Source organism: Adiantum capillus-veneris, chromosome 4, assembly GCF_014529385.1.
Source record: "Adiantum capillus-veneris isolate H3 chromosome 4, ASM1452938v2, whole genome shotgun sequence".
NCBI classification, from domain to species: domain Eukaryota; kingdom Viridiplantae; phylum Streptophyta; class Polypodiopsida; order Polypodiales; family Pteridaceae; genus Adiantum; species Adiantum capillus-veneris.
The window spans coordinates 92,948,585-92,967,976 of NC_140934.1; the positions used below are offsets into that span (position 1 = coordinate 92,948,585).

At 41.7% G+C, this 19,392-nt stretch overlaps 1 protein-coding gene across 1 annotated transcript; it reads left to right on the plus strand.

Annotated features, from left to right (window-relative positions):
• Positions 1–7,072: 7,072 nt before the first annotated feature.
• On the plus strand, positions 7,073–7,453 carry LOC147459606 (uncharacterized). The gene is made up of 2 exons (XM_086509866.1): positions 7,073–7,306; positions 7,385–7,453. The coding sequence occupies exons 1-2, from the start codon at positions 7,073–7,075 to the stop codon at positions 7,451–7,453; spliced, it is 303 nt and encodes a 100-aa protein (XP_086365992.1).
• The last annotated feature ends 11,939 nt before the right edge of the window (positions 7,454–19,392 follow it).

The window sequence follows — 19,392 nt, forward strand, 5'->3', positions numbered from 1 at the left end:
GCAATTGTGGGTCCCATTTAGGATTATATCCCTCCCTTGATTTTTGACCAATCACTCTGCCTACCTTGCCACCTAGCTCTTCCAGCCAAGGATAGAAGTCCACAAGATCGTCAGTAAAGTCAACCCATATAGGGATTCTAGAGGGATTTTCTCCCTTGGGGTTAAAACCTACATACCATCTGAACAGAGACAAGGGTATAATTTTGATCATCCAATGACTATTGCTGATGACTTGTAATGCCATGTCAGGTTTTTCAAAGAACAACAAATAATAGTTGTTGGGTAAGTATTGGACGTGATCTACCCTCCAGTTCTTAGTCATCCAATTCTGATTAATCTAGTTCTTAAGCGTTTCTAATGATGGCCTTGGGCCATGACAGAGCCCAATCAAGACTTTATCTTGTAGTTGTTTTTGCTAGGCCTCTAGAGTTCTGAGGGGACGACAAAGGCATCTTCAGCTTTACCTTTATTCAAATCCTCTTCTTTATTTCTATTATCTTCTCGGCTAGGACTACCTGGTTTACTTGAGTAGATTGAGGAAGGTTTGGTGTTAAGACAATGACCAGCTGGACTATTTTCAAATTGAAGATTTCCCTCAAAGAAATGGTCCACATTCTGACCCATAACATTCCCCTGTTGGGCATTGAAGTTCTCAACATTCTACCAAACATTAGAAATAGAGAAGTTATTAGGAGAATTACCTGATTGATTAATCCTCCTAATTTCATTGACACCATTGGTTGATGTGGATGACAAGCTTCTCCCCATAATGTCTTCCCCAAAACCCCTTGTGACAGCAGGTATCATTTGTTAATTGACAATCTGTGCAAAGGTGGGTTATATCATCCCTGTTTGATAGCTGTTATTTAGGAGAACTACTTGAAGCTCCATTGTGATGTTGTTGAGGAAGACTGATACCAGTATGTACGGCTTGAATGGGGGCAGTCAGATGGGCTGCTAATTGAGGATATACTGATAAACTAGGGTTTGGGGCATGGGTTAAGATGTGTTGATGAAAGCTGGACTGCACTTGCAAAGAGGGCATCTTCAGTATTGGTTCTGAAACTGCGCAATTAGTGGTTGCAATGCTCCTCTGTGGGGCGTTATTTATTTGGATGAGCCCATCCCTTAGGGCATCGTGTAGTTTACCCATCCCCCTCAGAGGGGGAAGGGTAAAGTTTAATCAGCCCTGTTTTCTGCGTAGAGGCTTCAACTATGATGTGTGCGACACTCCTATGGTGATGAAAACGCCTGTCTCTGAGTGGAGTACCTCGAGAAGCTCGTCATCCCGACATTCTATATGTCAAAAGGAGATTTATTGAAGATGTTTTGCCTTCTCATTGCTTTCTCCTGATGTCAAGGTCTTGGATCATGCCTCAATAGTTTTTAAAATAGGGTATTTAATCCTAAAGTGTCAAGAATCCTCTCAAATTTCTCTCTCTCTCTCTCTCTCTCTCTCTCTCTCTATATATATATATATATATATATATATATATATACACACACACACACACACACACACACACACACACACACACACACACACTCTAGGGGATTCACTTTGTATTTCTGTATGGTATCACGTGAGTGTACAAGAGGGGGGGTTTTAGAGGTCAGATATAAGCGTATACAATAGGGGTAGCCCCCCATTATTTCATGCTCATATCGTATGCATAAGGGAGGGGGGGACCTACCCCGCGGGGGGGGGGGGGGGGGGGGGGGGGGGGGGGTATTAAATGCTTATGCCATAAGACACATGCCCTAACAAGCCAATTAAAGAATCTTTCATATGAAGATGTTGTTCTTGGTAGTTCAAAGAGTTAATTTACTCCACTAGCAGACTAAGATAGCTATACCAATGAGAAAATATGGTACCTCCCTGTCCTCTCCCTTAGCTAACATCTTTAAGACTTGTTCAACAAGCTTCTAGATTTGTTGGGGTCGATGCTACCATAGACTTGACTAATCTTCTTCTATGTAGCCACTAGGCATCAATATCTTGGACATTCAGAACCTCATTAGCCTCTTCAACATCATCATCATCAATACCACCATTTGCATAGCCTTTGTCTCCACATCTGCACCCTCATTTTCTTTATTGTTGTCTTCTTGCACATCATCCAAGTCACTCTTTTCTTCTTCTTTTTTGTATGTAAACTCAATAGCAACACCAATGGCATGATCAAGAGCTTCTCCTGCACCCACGATACCAGCTTTACAACCATCATTGTAATCAGCTCCTATTTGATACACACACTCGTTCGTGCTTTCTATGACAAAGGCTCAAAAAACTCAGCACACCTTTTCCAGGTGTCCCCCAAGCTCCGCTAGGTCAACTGCATCCATTGCCTTGGTGTGATATGGGCTTACATTACAAAATGATAGAGCTTTATCTTAGGCCCATGCCACACACGAGCGATTGGACATGTCAGAAAGTGAAATATTGGGCAATGTTGTGTCAATCACAAATCAAAAAAATTAAGAAATGTGGAGCAAAGTGATTAGTAAACGACTATAGGTCTAGACATTCCTCACAGCCCATCAATGTTCAAGAAGAATGATTTCAAAAATGCCAGTTGAGAGCAAGTGCAAAAGGAGAATTTCCATCCCAAAATAGAGAAAAATAGTGTAAAAATTTGAAAAACTAAACTTAATTTTCAAATTTCCTCTTGACAAATTCAAGAAAATAAATTTTTTATATGTTTGGGAAAATGGTTTTTCCCGCACACTATAGCCCATGATCAATTTATCATTTGAACACACATCCGGGCGGACGTGCGGACGTGTGTGATACGAGCCTTGGCCACAACCTGTATGTCTTCTTTTCTCTGTTTGGGCGGCAAACAAAATCACTCTTAGGTCTTTTGGCAGACGCCGACGCACAGAACAGTTGGGCGGGATGTGCAGGCAGTAGCTGGGCGTCATAGACAGTCGAGGGGGGGATCAACGTGTAGGAGGCGGGCCATGTCTGCAGGGGAGATGGAGGAGGAGAGGAGGGGGCAGTGGGGAGGTTGGTGTGCAAGCAGTCAAAGAGGAGGGTACTGAAGCACGCGGGGGGGGGGGGGGGGGGGGGGGGGGGGGGGGGGGGATGTGTCTATCGTGCCTACTTCGTCTGCTACCGTCCGCGGCGAACTACTGTGAATAGTGGGGGGTGGGGGGGTCTGGCCTAGGCAACCTTGGCAAAGGTGCGACGTGATCCGGCTTGCATCAAACACGAGCGAGAGCTCCTTTTGCTTGTATCACGTGCCACAGACAGCCTCGCTTCACTCCCAACTCTTGCAGGCCTTACGTGCAATCATTGCAAGGGGAACAAATGAGAGAGAGAGAGAGAGAGAGAGAGAGAGAGAGAGAGAGAGAGAGAGAGAGAGAGAGAGAGAGAGAGAGAGAGAGAGAGAGAGAGAGAGAGAGAGAGAGAGAGAGAGAGAGAGAGAGAGAGAGAGAGAGAGAGAAACGTCTGAGACTCCTATCTGCAATCGGGACACCTGCTCCCTACTTGGCTCATGCCCACGTGTCTTCTTCTCCCTTCGTCCACCTGACTGGCTCCCCGCTATCTCCGTGAAGCCTTCCCCTTTTGCATTTGGTGGCATCTGCTTAGATACCCATTAATAAACCACTTCCAAAACTGATCACACATACGACATACTTGAATACTCATACTAATAGAGATCAATTATGGATGTTGTACTTGGATAATATACTTGCTCTTCTATAATGTTCTATTGAATAGAGATCAATTGTACAAGCTCATTTGGTGTTTACCTTAAACTTGGCAGGCCTTGTGACTTTGTCACATGTTCCCTAGGCGCCAGTAGGGTAAAAGCCCTAATTATGGGACATGCCCTGAAATAAGAGCGAACCTGGTGTCAATACAATGTAGTGCATCCTAATCAGTTACGCGACGGGACTGTATGGGTAGTAGGACTGCAGACGTGTACATAAATGATTGGCTATAGCGCGGGTTCAAGTCCTTCTCTTGCTTCTGGCTCATGGTGGGTCTTGCAACAGGGCATTGTTTTTTTGTTCTCCAAAATGATCATCTGCCTCGCGATGCTGCAATTCTCAACCGCATTCATCAACGCTTATTTTGCAAGTAACGCAGGTTCTCAGCCACAGAATGCACCATCGTGCGCTAAAAAATGTGTAGCGTAGCTCGAGTTCTGCATTCGACAATTTCGATGTGCTTGATATGGGGCTTTTACCCTAACTGGGTTCCAATTTCCAAAAGCCCGAACTTTCAATTCATTAAAGAGTGAATGGATGGGGTGCTGCTCATTTACAATTTCCAAGGAAAGGAAGAGAGAAAGACTGAGCTGGAGCTTGAGAGGCTAGAGCTAGAGCCAGGACTCACGAGTAAATTGCTGAATGCCCATTCCTTGGGCGAATCTAGAGAGAGAGAGAGAGAGGCACCAAGGCACACGTTGTGAGAGAGCGGATTGTCCTTCTCCTCCCTTTCTTCTGTCTCTGTGCTACAAGCTAAGCTGCCATGGCTGCCATTGTGTTGGAAGGTGTAGAGAAGCCTGTCTTCTTCCCTGATTTGAGAGACAAGGCCATCATCTTCAAGGGTGAGTAGGCAGCTGCCAAGGCCATTGAGCTCTATGAGGGATATGGTCTCCCCAATGGGCTCGTCCCCTTGAAGAATGTGGTGGAGGGTGGGTAGGTGGAAGAGACTGGCTTTGTGTGGCTGGTCATTAAAGAGGCTCAGAAGCATCACTTTGCGAAGGCGGATCCACTTGCAGCTACGACCAACTCATCACTTGCACCATCTCGATGAAGAGGATGAGGGAAATCCATGGAGTGAAGGCCAAGGAGCTTACTAAGATACTAGTGGATGAGAAGAACCATGACAAGATTACATTGAAGAGCATCATGGGCCTCTTGCGCACATTCCCATTCGACAACTTCGTCCTCGATGCGTAGCGCCCTCCCTCCCTCCCTCCCTCCCTCCATATTATGAATTACAACACTCCCATTGCAATAAATTTGCTAGTGAGAGCTCCTGTCCTCTCTTATCTTCATGTATGGATGTATGGATACTCGTTATTAGGTGCCCCTTTGTAAGAGCAGAGCTGCTAAAGTCGTTTAACTTCCCAAAGAGAGAGAGAGAGAGAGAGAGAGAGAGAGAGAGAGAGAGAGAGAGAGATTTGTTGGTGAGAGCTCCTGTCCTCTCTAATCTTCATGTATGGATGTATGGATACTCGTTATCAAGTGCCCCTTTGTAAGAGCAGAGCTGCTAAAGTCGTTTAACTGCCCAAGAGAGAGAGAGAGAGAGAGAGAGAGAGAGAGAGAGAGAGAGAGAGAGAGAGAGAGAGAGAGAGAGAGAGAGAGAGAGAGAGAGAGAGAGAGAGAGAGAGAGAGAGAGAGAGAGAGAGAGAGAGATAGATAGATAGATAGATAGATAGATAGATAGATAGATAGATAGATAGATAGAGAGAGAGAGAGAAGAGAGAGAGAGAGAGAGAGAGAGAGAGAGAGAGAGAGAGAGAGAGAGAGAGAGAGAGAGAGAGAGAGAGAGAGAGAGAGAGAGAGAGAGAGAGAGAGAGAGAGAGAGAGAGAGAGAGAGAGAGAGAGAGAGAGAGAGAGAGAGAGAGAAATGCTGTGCTTTGGCCAAGGGTGGCGCCATGCTTGAATGCCCATCACAATTCAAAGAAAGAAAGAGAGAGAGAGAGAGAGAGAGAGAGAGAGAGAGAGAGAGAGAGAGAGAGAGAGAGAGAGAGAGAGAGAGAGAGAGAGAGAGAGAGAGAGAGAGAGAGAGAGAGAGAGAGAGAGAGAGAGATTCAATTATCGTTCTTGGAGGTCAGATATGACCCATGGGACCAAAATCAAAACATTACAAACTGCTTCTTCTAAGTGAGAGCAATCGATACATATCAGTTAGGGACTGAGGGTCCATCAAAAGAAAAAGAAAAGCCTAACGGGATTCCTATGGGGTAAGGACCGGTTTAGGAGTTCGAAACTCCTGGATGATGGCCTTCCCCCCACGGTATACTGTCCACTTGCCTTTGGCTCGTGCTTCACGCACTTTTTTCAGCTCTTTACTTTTGTGCTTGACTTGTGTCGGGGTGAGTTCTTCGGCGATCCAAAACCCGGTGTCTCGAAGGAGACGTGATTGCTGGAGTAGTCGGAGCCGCTCCTCTTTGTCTTTGAACTCAAGAATAGCATGTCCACTAGGTGTGCGCTTGGTGTTGAACTTGTTGACGATACATTCTACTGCGTCGTAGTCGACATGGACCGGTGTAAGAGTTTCGTTGAGGAGATCAATTAACTTGCAGAAATCTTGATGGCACTCATCCCAAGCTTGGGGCAACCCTCCGATACGAAGCTTGAGGGCATTCTCTTCTTGAAGCTGATGTTCCCGCATTTCTGTTTTCACACAGGTTTCCACTTTGTTGAGTGCGGTCGTGTGAACTTGAGTGACTTTTTCTTCGACTTCCTTCACCTTGTCTGTTGTGAGGCCAATCATGGAGTCAAATCGTGCCTCGAGCGTGCTAAGGCGCTCTTTGAGGTCGCGGTTTTCATCCATGACCATGTCGAGGGCAGCTTGTAATTGTGCGATGCGATCAATTTTGCGCGGAGCCGCAAGGACATCGGCAAAACTACCTGGTACTCTTCCGATGGTTTGAGAGAGAGAGAGAGAGAGAGAGAGAGAGAGAGAGAGAGAGAGAGAGAGAGAGAGAGAGAGAGAGAGAGAGAGAGAGAGAGAGAGAGAGAGAGAGAGAGAGAGAGAGAGAGAGAGGCATCTCCTCGACAGTGAGCACTTAGACCAGAGCCTGCAGAGGGACGTTCACGAAGCCTGCCTTGCAAGGCTGTTGTGCAGTCCCCAGCTTGAGTCGAGATTCAAGAGGGCTGGAGAGAGAGAGAGAGAGAGAGAGAGAGAGAGAGAGAGAGAGAGAGAGAGAGAGAGAGAGAGAGAGAGAGAGAGAGAGAGAGAGAGAGAGAGAGAGAGAGAGAGAGAGAGAGAGAGAGAGAGAGAGAGAGAGAGAGAGAGAGAGAGAGAGAGGGAGGGAGAGAGAACGAAGGAACCTGAGGATGGCTGCTAGATCTTCAATTCATAGCTCGTTCACTAGCAGCCAATATGGAGGTGGAGCTCGACCTGGATCAATTAGGCCTCCGTCAGACGCATCTGGATACCCATTTTCTTGGTGAGCTGGAAGCCAGGTCAACAACTGCACTGATGGGTTTGGTGTCCGAGGGGTTTGGGCTGCCTACCCTCGCCCATCTTGCCCAAGAGCCAATCAACGTGAAGGCAAGCAGGTTTTTGGTAAGGATTTTTATGGGAGTGTCATCGTCTTATGTGATTGCAATGAAGGTTAATGATAGAAATGTGTGTGGAGGGTTTGTTTTTATTATTTTCTCTTGTGCTCTCTGACAAGAAATGATGTTGTAGGAGACGTACTGCAAAAGAGATGATGTAGCCTTACAAAAGAGGTCATGGCCTTCTTCCTCAACAATATAGAGCTGCAATTGAGCGCGCTGAGCAAGGGGACCCTATAGTCTTTCGCAATGAGGTAGGCCCGTTTCCCTCCTCGACCATCGATTTTACATTCTAAGCTTTACACGCATTGTACCACTTTGTCATAATTTTACTGGGTTTCACACAAAAATCCTCCAAATTTAGCCGGTTTCCATCTAGATGACCCTCCAAACTAGCTGGTTTAGGAAGAAGCTTGTACATGTTAAAAAAACCATCGGTTGAAACTAAAAATCATTGCAATTAATCTGAAACTTAGATGTTATTAAACTCTTTAAAGAGAAATTGTTTTAAACTCTTTGATTTCTAGAGGAGTTGGAGGAAGAGAAAAGTAAGACTCATAATTGCACCAAGTATAAGGTTTATTTGCTCTTGCATGATAGCGCTTATATATATTGGCTCATTTCCATTACTATTAGCTAGAATCTTCCACGGATTCCATTTGTAGCTATCATTACTCTTGCGATTTAGCATTAACATAGACATACAAAGGCCCATCAATCGAGCTCATGGCCTTCTGTCTGTGAGCAAAATGTTCGCCTTGAGCACGGATGTAGTTCGTTGCAACTGTTGTGATTAATTACATATAAAAAAACCATTTTCTGATCCCTTGCCTCGGCGCAACATCAGCCTTGGCACTTGTCTTGCACTCACCATCTGTCCCCTGCACCTAGCTGCTTGCCCTACCTCGCATGACACTTGCCCCTTCTTTGCCTTTCCCATTTCAGCACAAAGAGGAGTATGCCGTGAGATTCCAATTCAAAAAATTGTCTTAGAATCATTAGCACATACTAGCTATAGTGAAATTAAGGGTAGTTTTCTTGTGAAACTATAAGCGTACAAATAGACAAGGGCCCAAACAAATGAAGCTTCAAACCTGGCAATGGACAATGGGCATTCCCCTCATCATCATGGATATGAAAAAATTGCCTTTATTTTTTTCAAAAAATTAATTATTACCAATTGTTAATGTCTTTTAATTTGTCTGAGTCTCATAGCTTGGCTCTATTGCGGGCCATGTTGGAAACTCCAAAAGAGGGATGGGAACGGGTCTTTATCATCGATTATCAATGCCCATCTCTCCCCTCACACGCACAAAGTCTCTCTCTCTCTCTCTCTCTCTCTCTCTCTCTCTCACATGTGTGTCTTTTGCATCCCCAGGGCCTTTCTTTATCTCTCTTGTCAAATAATAACAATTGGAAGCAAGAAGCATGAGCTTGTCATCACTTGTAGTTTCTAAGGCACACCAGAAGATTAAAAGAAGGAAGAGAACAGAGTCTTAGCAAAGATATTCTAAAGATGACGAGGGTCAAAACTCCTTATCATGTTCGGATATGTCTAAGTCTATTTAAATGAATAAATTCTTATTGACTATTATAAGGGAGCCTTAGAGAGAGAGAGAGAGAGAGAGAGAGAGAGAGAGAGAGAGAGAGAGAGAGAGAGAGAGAGAGAGAGAGAGAGAGAGAGAGAGAGAGAGAGAGAGAGAGAGATAGACAGATAGATAGATTTTATTATCGTCCTCGGAGGTCAACTATGACCTATGGGACCAAAGTTACATGTGATGTAGTATGTGTATGGCTGATGAGTGACTCTCGATGCTCCAAAATTGTAGTGATGAGAGTCGCAATGGAGAGCCCACACTTTGGCTGGGAGAGGAAAGTGTGTAGGTCTAAGTTATGGCTGAAAATGTGAGAGAAGCAAGTTCGGATGTGATCAAAAGCTGAGCACTCTAGTAGTGTGTGGTACTCAGACTCTCGAACTTGCAGTGAGCATAATGTGCACAATCGATTTGACTCTTCTCCATTGCCCCAACGCCCTATCTCGAATCGAAGGAAATGGGAGCTAAGCCGAATTGCTGCGATAGTGCGTATCGCGGACAAGGGAATAGGCTCAAGCATGTAAGTGTGAGTACGGTTTCCTCTCTCAGCGAAGAACATGGTTTTGTAGTTGGGGGCAATATAGGTGGTGTAATGTATGAAGCGTGACCCACCCGATTTCTCCCAAGCCGTAATACATTGGCGTTGTAGAAAAGCTTCATTCACTTGAGAGTCAATTGAAGCATCATGTAGCAAGTGTAATGCATCCCATCTCCCAAACCACTTCTTTATGTCTTGCATCCATCCCGGGCTCAAGATCTTGCTTTTATGCATCTTTTGAACTTTTTTGCTTGCTTCCCATGCAATTGTAGGAAGTCGATGTGAGGGGTTTTGACGCATCTTTATCATGTACTCCACAACCCTTTCCATGCCCATAACCTCAATTGGAAGAGATCCCGACTCAAGAAGTAGGAGCATATATGGTGTTTGTGTCTTAACTTGGAGAAAGTTTGTAAGAAAACGCTTTTGGACATTCTCAAACTCTTTCCAAGTAGACTTTGAGATGCTCCCGCCCCACACTTCAACTCCATAAAGAAGAACCGATGTCACCAATGCATCAAAAAGATACTTCTTGAGAACCCAACACTTGATGTTTCCCGCATTACACATGTTCTCAAATGCATAATATGCTCTCTTTCCCGCTTCCAAACGACGCATAGCACATTCATACCACTTGTGATTGGATGGAACCTCAAGGCCAAGGTACTTAAAGCTCTCAACAACTTCAAGTGTCTCGTTGTTGTACACAATGCATGGCTTCTCCTTATGGTTGGTTTTCACAAGCATAACCTTTGTTTTGGATTCATTTACAATCAGCCCACTATGCAAGCAAAAGTTCTCAAGGACAACCATAAGCTTTTGTGCATCTTCTAAAGTGTGTGCTAGAAGCACTACATCATCCGCATACAACAAAAGCATGATTACCACATTGCAAATAGTGACCTCTTCAATGCCTTCTTCTTGCATAAAGTCAAGTACCATTTGTTCCAATTGATCGATGCATAGACCAAAGAGAGTTGGTGACAATGGACATACTTGTTTAACCCCAATAGTGCTTACAAAAATTTCTGAAAGTTCTCTTCCCATGCGCAATTGACAAATCACCTTCTCATAGATTCGAGAAACCGCAAGCATAAACTCACTTGGCACTTGGAGTTCTTCCATCCTTCTCCACAAATTGTTACGTGGAATCATATCAAAGGCTTTCTTAAAGTCCACAAAACAACAATACAATCGCTTGCCTTTCAACCGACTTTCCTCCATGAGAACACGAAGAGTGACAAGATGATCAATGGTGCTATGGCATCGACGAAAACCCGCTTGTCCCTTTGCACGCTTGTCATTCTCATCAGCCCAATCACTCAATTTCATCTCCATTATGCACCCAAACAACTTTGCCATAAGAGACCCAATCATTATAGTCCGGTAGTTGCTTACATTCTTTACATCCCCTCCTTTATGCAAAGGCTTAACCCAATTAGTACTCCAATCATAAGGCATACCATGTTGAAGTGCAAGGTTGAGCATATCACACATCCACTCATGGGTAAAATCTCCCGTCCATTTGATCATATATCTCCGGCTTGATACCTTGAAGATCTCCCGCTTTGCGAGTGGCCAACTTTTCAAGCCCACCGCATACATCCTCAATAGTAAAAAAAGACGGCATACATGGGAGTGAACCATAAAATGGCATTTTTTCAGTATTTTCTTGCTCATATAATTGCCTACAATGTGTGTACATATCCACTAGACTCAAGTTACCAAAATTCTCAACCCGCTTGCCTCTCAAGTTTCTCCAAAATCTTCCACATGCATGTGCCTTTTCTTGGACTTGAAATTCTTTTTGCTTTACTTCCCATCTTCTTCTCTTATTTTGAATCAATGCCTTGTATGTATGCAAATGACTTTGATAGTTGTCTTTGTCCATAGTTGCATCAAGCTTTATCAAGGAATTTCGAGCATCTTGACATTCTTTATCAAACCACCTTTTGCGTGATCTATCTTTGTTGATACCATGGAGATGCTTTATGGCAAAGCATTCTTCCGCACAAGAACAAATAGCTTTCTTGAAAGCTTCCCATTTAGTTTCCAATGGTGCATCACATTGAAGCTTTGTCATCCACAACGACAAAGAAGGGTCCTTTCATGTAGTCAAGTAGCCATCCACTCCCTCTCTCAGACTCTTAGACTCTCAATCTCTTTATTCAGTCGTCACGTTTAGGCTATCGTTTACATGTCATGAGTTACAACATTTCTCTAGAGATTCATAATGTGAATCTATGCACATTACAGTCTAAGACAGATTGCGCCTTGATTGAAGCTTAGAAGCAGCAAAGTACACATGTGGATATGCCTATACTACCCACTAAGCGAGAGGCAATGGTAGTTTCCTAGTCTATATTCAATGTGATACTATCATTTCCTTTTATACTAGTAGCAACAATGCAATCTTTTTGGGTACATCGATTTCATCTTGGACTAGCTAGGAAGTGTACTGTAGCTGCATGTTGCAGTTGCTCACTTTCTTAGGCTCAATATTTTCTCATGATGATACCAACAATAATGAGAGATTAATATGTTGAATATCAAGCCTGTGGTGGTGTTTTCACAGGCTATTCAGTATAACATCAAGATACATCTTCCTTGCTTCCTAGCCTAGCCAACAATCAGAGAATGCTAGGGGTTGCCATTGCTTGTTGCACTATTCTAGGGTAAGTTGGGAATGAAGATTATGGAGGTTCTTTGGAGCCTCTTCTATAAAAAATGTTGCTTGCAACTGTGGATTTTGATTGAAATGATGATATTTTAAAGGGAAAATTACCAAAATACCCCTCTAATTTGTGGAAATTCCCAAAATACCCTTGTATCTATTTTGGTTGGATTGTTCAAGATTTCTTAATCTTTATTCTTTCTTTATAATTGAGATCCGTTTTTGCATGCTTAACATGTAATTTGCCACAAATTACCTCGCAAAAAAAGGCAATTATGTCTAAAGATAATCAAGCAATTCATCTCCAAAGCCTACACAATCGACTCAAATTCTGGATTTAGCATCTTATATTGATAAGCAATGAGTCTTCTTATGAAAAGCTACAAATTTTTAAATCTTTGGAGAAATTTAATTTCACAACCAGGGGTATTTTGGAAAATTTGGAAAATTTGAAGGGCACTTTGGGAATTTATGACAAAATATTGGGGGTGTTTTGGGAATTTTTGAAATTTGAGGGGTATTTTGGGAATTTCCACAAATTAGAGGGGCATTTTGGTAATTTCCTATTTTAAAAAGTATTGCAATGTTATCTAGATAGAGGACATTTGCTACAACCGTCGAGAGAAACATGCATAGCATCCATGGTTGTTTATTATGAGCATACCATTATTTGTTATTTAGAGAACAATCCATTTATATGTGTGCCTTAAATCCCATGTGGGAAGCCTATTGAGTAGGTGGCTAGTATCATTTGTTTTGAGACTGAGATTTGTATCATTTTACATGGGAAATGATGTCCGTCTTTTGACAAATTACATTGAAAATCAATTGGTTTATTTTAATTTAGTATTCCTTATATTTGTTGCTTTTCATGGTTTGTTCTCTTAACATCTATTGCAAATGAAAACACACTACGATCTATACTTCTGTTCATTTGCACTTCAACATGTATTTTTGCAAAAGCACGTGCTTCTAAAATTTTTATGTTACTAGCATACAATAAAATAGCGGGTCATTACATTCTATACGAAATCTGTATGAGGGGGGATGGCTCATTGCGAGAACGTCCATATCTTAGCTTAGCACGTAATATACCACACATAGAGGGGTTTCTCTAATTTTGATGCACGCAGGTGACATCCCCCACTACTAATAGTGAATCCCCCGGGTTTATAGTATCCTTATTATGTAGACTCTTGCCACACGTTTTGACTAACATCTGGAAACGCTTCACGATTGCACTAGTCTTGGAACATACTTACTGCTTAGCAATTAGCTTCATAAAGTTTTGAGGATTTCGATGGCTAAAACTAGAGGATAGCACAAATGGTCTGTAGAGTTGTTGACATATTCCCTACAATCTTTCAAAGTGCAAGAGGAGCATATATGGAAATGTCTTGTCTATATATTATTGGAGATTTTAAATACTCTTCAAATGACAAAGCAAAGGCACAAGGGGGTTCTCAGTGACAAGAAGTGGTAGCATTTGTTGATTGTGGGGAAGAGAGAACAAACTCAACTTTGAATGCAGGAAGTAAGAATACATAATTATGCAATTCTTAGATTTCTCTTAAGGTCAAATGTGCCATGAATCTGGCAATGAAGCATTCACCCATTGTCTATAAGCCTTTGAACAATTGCAAGCCATTCTCTTTGATGGGCTGCTTGATTGCACCAAAGTGGTCAAGCCCAAGGTGCACTCTTTTCACCAGCATGAAAGATTCAAGACCAAATCTTGACATTCACATCAAGAATCAGAATGTAAGATCCTCGCAAGCATGTCAATGATTGGCATAAGTTTTGAACTTCAGACTTGATGAAACTTTTGAAAAATTGTGACTTTTTTTCTAAAAAATAAAGTTAAGTTACGCGATGCCAAAATCTACGTGGAGAATTTAAATTGTCTCGTCGCTCACCAAATTCATGTAATGAATCTTGAATCATGAACGTCGCTCAGAGTTAAGTGATTTTACTCAATATTAATATTAATCATACCGTGCAACAACATCGTATCAATTTAGTTAAACGGGAAAAACTTGAGTTCAAATCAGACACCGCTACCAGAAGTATTTTCGTGAGTAAGCACTGCAAATCACATGGGCCGCGATTGGAGGCCATGTGATTGAATACCCATGCAGGAAAATACTTAGTCAAATTTATTTATCAATATGGCATGGAGGCATGCAATATGTCAAAAGATTGCAAGATTAGAAGTTTCAACAAAAAGCAACTTGAGCCTTAGAGATCCTAAATAAGAAAATCCAACGAGACCTCTGTCCCTCCCTAAATTTGCAAATCATATGAGCTTTCTCTCTGTCTCTCTCTCTCTCTCTCTCTCTCTCTCTCTCTCTCTCTCTCTCTCTCGTAATTGCATGCGACTTGTAGAGCTTCAAGATTTTATGGCAAATTTGCTTATGGGCTTGTAACTAGTGTGCCATGATTACTTCGTAGGGAATGGTTCAATTCGGGTCCATGAAATAAATCACCATCGAATAATCCCCAATGGTAGAGAACTAATGAGCATCTATTTGGTGTCAGAAATTGATCCCGACGTGCAGACTTATATCCAAACCTTGCAAAAATGGAAAGTTAGAAACAATAGGTACTGGTATTGATAACTATTTTACAAACATGTGTTCAAAAGATCATGATCAATGCATTATGTGCTCGGATGCTTGTGCCCACACAAAAAAGAGAAAGAACCATACGTAAGTATGGTGGGGGAGGTGGCACCATCCTCACCCAATTATTATAAACCATAGGGAATGCGCCCTTCCTCCGTATACTTGTTTTCTCCTCCATTGTTGAAGGGTTACGATATGTTTCTCCTCCATTGTTAGAGGGTCACCTTTGCTTCTCTTCTAGTAACAAAGGATCGCTTGGTTTGGGATCTATAATGCATCATGAAGAATTCATTGCCTTCAAGATTTGGCTAGAAATCTAATGAGAATTAGCTACCATACATGGAATGAGTTGCAATCTATTACCTTCATTGCTACTATACGTCCCTTGTGGGCAATCTCAACCTTATCACCATGTCTTTTGTCTACATGAAAATTTCCTCCTATCCTCAATATTCAATAGATCCTCATTCATATGTGGAGATTCTCAAATAGTCCAAAGCTTCCTTTGCAAGTTTTTGTTTCACATCCCTCTCTATAACTGCATTACAAGTGACCTGTCTAATTCACGAGCTGAATGAATTAGACAGGTCACTTGTAATGCAGTTATAGAGAGAGATGTGAAACAAAAACTTGCAAAGGAAGCTTTGGACTATTTGAGAATCTCCACATATGAATGAGGATCTATTGAATCTTGAGGATAGGAGGAAATTTTCATGTAGACAAAAGACATGGTGATAAGGTTGAGATTGCCCACAAGGGAGGTATAGTAGCAATGAAGGTAATAGATTGCAACTCATTCCATGTATGGTAGCTAATTCTCATTAGATTTCTAGCCAAATCTTGAAGGCAATGAATTCTTCATGATGCATTATAGATCCCAAACCAAGCGATCCTTTGTTACTAGAAGAGAAGCAAAGGTGACCCTCTAACAATGGAGGAGAAACATATCGTAACCCTTCAACAATGGAGGAGAAAACAAGTATACGGAGGAAGGGCGCATTCCCTATGGTTTATAATAATTGGGTGAGGATGGTGCCACCTCCCCCACCATACTTACGTATGGTTCTTTCTCTTTTTTGTGTGGGCACAAGCATCCGAGCACATAATGCATTGATCATGATCTTTTGAACACATGTTTGTAAAATAGTTATCAATACCAGTACCTATTGTTTCTAACTTTCCATTTTTGCAAGGTTTGGATATAAGTCTGCACGTCGGGATCAATTTCTGACACCAAATAGATGCTCATTAGTTCTCTACCATTGGGGCTTATTCGATGGTGATTTATTTCATGGACCCGAATTGAACCATTCCCTACGAAGTAATCATGGCACACTAGTTACAAGCCCATAAGCAAATTTGCCATAAAATCTTGAAGCTCTACAAGTCGCATGCAATTACGAGAGAGAGAGAGAGAGAGAGAGAGAGAGAGAGAGAGAGAGAGAGAGAGAGAGAGAGAGAGAGAGAGAGAGAGAGAGAGAGAGAGAGAGAGAGAGAGAAAGCTCATATGATTTGCAAATTTAGGGAGGGACAGAGGTCTCGTTGGATTTTCTTATTTAGGATCTCTAAGGCTCAAGTTGCTTTTTGTTGAAACTTCTAATCTTGCAATCTTTTGACATATTGCATGTCTCCATGCCATATTGATAAATAAATTTGACTAAGTATTTTCCTGCATGGATATTCAATCACATGGCCTCCAATCGCGGCCCATGTGATTTGCAGTGCTCACTCACGACAATCCTTCTGGTAGCGGTGTCTAATATGAACTCAAGTTTTTCCTGTTTAACTAAATTGATACGATGTTGTTGCACGGTATGATTAAGATTAATATTGAGTGAAATCACTTAACTCTGAGCGACGTTCATGATTCAAGATTCATTACATGAAGTTGCTGAGCGACGAGACAATTTAAATTCTCCATGTAGATTTTGGCATCACGTAACTTAACTTTATTTTTAAGAAAAAAGTCACAATTTTTCAAAAGTTTCATCAAGCCTGAAGTTCAAAACTTATGCCAATCATTGACATGCTTGCGAGGATCTTACATTCTGATTCTTGATGTGAATGTCAAGATTTGGTCTTGAATCTTTCATGCTGGTGAAAAGAGTGCACCTCGAGCTTGACCATTTTGGTGCAATCAAGCAGCCCATCAAAGAGAATGGCTTGAAATTGTTGAGAGGCTTATAGATAATGGGTGAATGCTTCATTGCCAGATTCATGACACATTTGACCTTAAGAGAAATCTAAGAATTACACAATTATGTATTCTTAATTCCTGCATTCAAAGGTGAGTTTATTCTCTCTTCCCCACAATCAACAAATACTACCACTTCTTGTCACTGAGAACCCCCTTGTGCCTTTGCTTTGTCATTTGAAGAGTATTTAAAATCTCCAATAATATATAGACAAGATATTTCCATATATGCTCCTCTTGCACTTTGAAAGATCGTAGGGAATATGTCAGCAACCCTGTAGACCATTAGTGCTATCCTCTAGTTTTAGTCATCGAAATCCTCAAAACTTTATAAAGCTAATTGCTAAGCAGTAAGTATGTTCCAAGACTAGTGCAATTCACCACCCCTTGTCGTGAAGCGTTTCTCGATGTTAGCCAAAACGTGTGGCAAGAGTCTACATAAGCCATCGAAATCCTCAAAACTTTATAAAGCTAATTGCTAAGCAGTAAGTATGTTCCAAGACTAGTGCAATTCACCACCCCTTGTCGTGAAGCGTTTCCCGATGTTAGCCAAAACATGTGGCAAGAGTCTACATAATAAGGATACTATAAACCCGGGGGATTCACTATTAGTAGTGGGGGGATGTCACCTGCGTGCATCAAAATTAGAGAAACCCCTCTATCTGTGGTATCTCACATGCTAACCTAAGATACGGACGTTCTCGCAATGAGCCATCCCCCATCATACGGATTTTGTATAGTGTAATGACCTGCTAGTTTATTGTATGCTAGTAACATAACAATTTTAGAAGCACGTGATTTTGCAAAAATACATGTTGAAGTGAAAATGAACAGAAGTATAGATCGTAGTATGTTTTCATTCGCAATAGATGTTAAGAGAACAAACCATGAAAAGCAACAAATATAAGGAATACTAAATTAAAATAAACCAATCGATTTTCAATGTAATTTGTCAAAAGACGGACATCATTTCCCATGTAAATTGATAAAAAGCTCAGTCTCAAAACAAATGATACTAGCCACCTACTCAGTAGGCTTCCCACATGGGATTTAAGGCACACACATAAAATGGATTGTTCTCTAAATAACAAATGATGGTATGCTCATAATAAACAACCATGGATCAATCTATGTATGTTTCTCTCGACAGTTGTAGCAAATGTTCTCTATCTAGATAACATTGCAATACTTTTTAAAATAGGGAAATTACCAAAATACCCCTCTAACTGCTCCAAAGAACCTCGATAATCTTCATTACCAACTTACCCTAGAATAGTGCAACAAGCAATGGCAACCCCTAGCATTCTCTACTTGTTGGCTAGGCTAGGAAGCAAGGAAGATGTATCTCGATGTTATATTGAATAGCCTGTGAAAACACCACCACAGGCTTGATATTCAACATATCAATCTCTTATTATTGTTGGTATCATCATGAGAAAATATTGAGCCTAAGAAAGTAAGCAACTGCAACATGCAACTACAGTACACTTCCTAGCTAGTCCAAGATGAAATCAATGTACCAAAAAAGATTGCATTGTTGCTACTAGTATAAAAGGAAATGATAGTATCACATTGAATATAGACTAGGAGACTACCATTGACTCTCACTTAGTGGGTAGTGTAGTCATATCCACATGTGTACTTTGCTGCTTCTAAGCTTCAATCAAGGCGCGATCCGTCTTAGACTGCAATGTGCATAGATTCACATTATGAGTCTCTAGAGAAATGTTGTAACTCATGACTTGTAAACGATAGCGTAAACGTGATGATTGAATAAAGAGAGTGAGAGTCTAAGAGTCCGAGAGAGGGAGTGGATGGCCACTTGTCTACAGGAAAGGACCCTTCTTTGTCGTTGTGGATGTACTAGTACCCCAGTGCTTACAATCGCTCTCTCTCTCTCTCTCTCTCTCTCTCTCTCTCTCTCTCTCTCTAAAAACGCAGTCGTTTTTTGACCTAGTAGACAGCAGTCCACTCTTTTGATCATAACTTCTTCATCCGAACTCCGATTTGGGTGATCTATAGCCTCAATCGAAGAGCATGAAGTCCTCTACGCATTGATGTAAAGACAAAAAAATTTAGAGTTATGGAAGGCGTTTCTGTAGCAGCATTTTCGAAGTGAACAGGTTCAACAAAATTGATTCGCATCTCCTATTTTACATACAATGTCTTCCGACACTCGCAAGGGTTCTTCTTCTTCAACAAGGTCCACAACCATTGTGGAAAATGATCCAAAATCTCCTAAGTGTGGAGATAGCAACACAACCACCCAACCAACGACATCGAAAACCATGATCATGGCATACTTGGTATCATTGCAAGAGACTGTAAACAAACAAAGCGAAGACTTACGAGCACTTGCAATGGAGAATGGCACACTAAGGGTACTTGTGGTTGAGAATGAGAATCTCAAGAGGACACTTGAGATGCAAACAACACGTTTGATGCAACTTGAAGAGGAAGTCAAGGAATGTAAACGCTCTCTTGTGGACTTGAATGCTTTGAAGGAGTGGATGAGC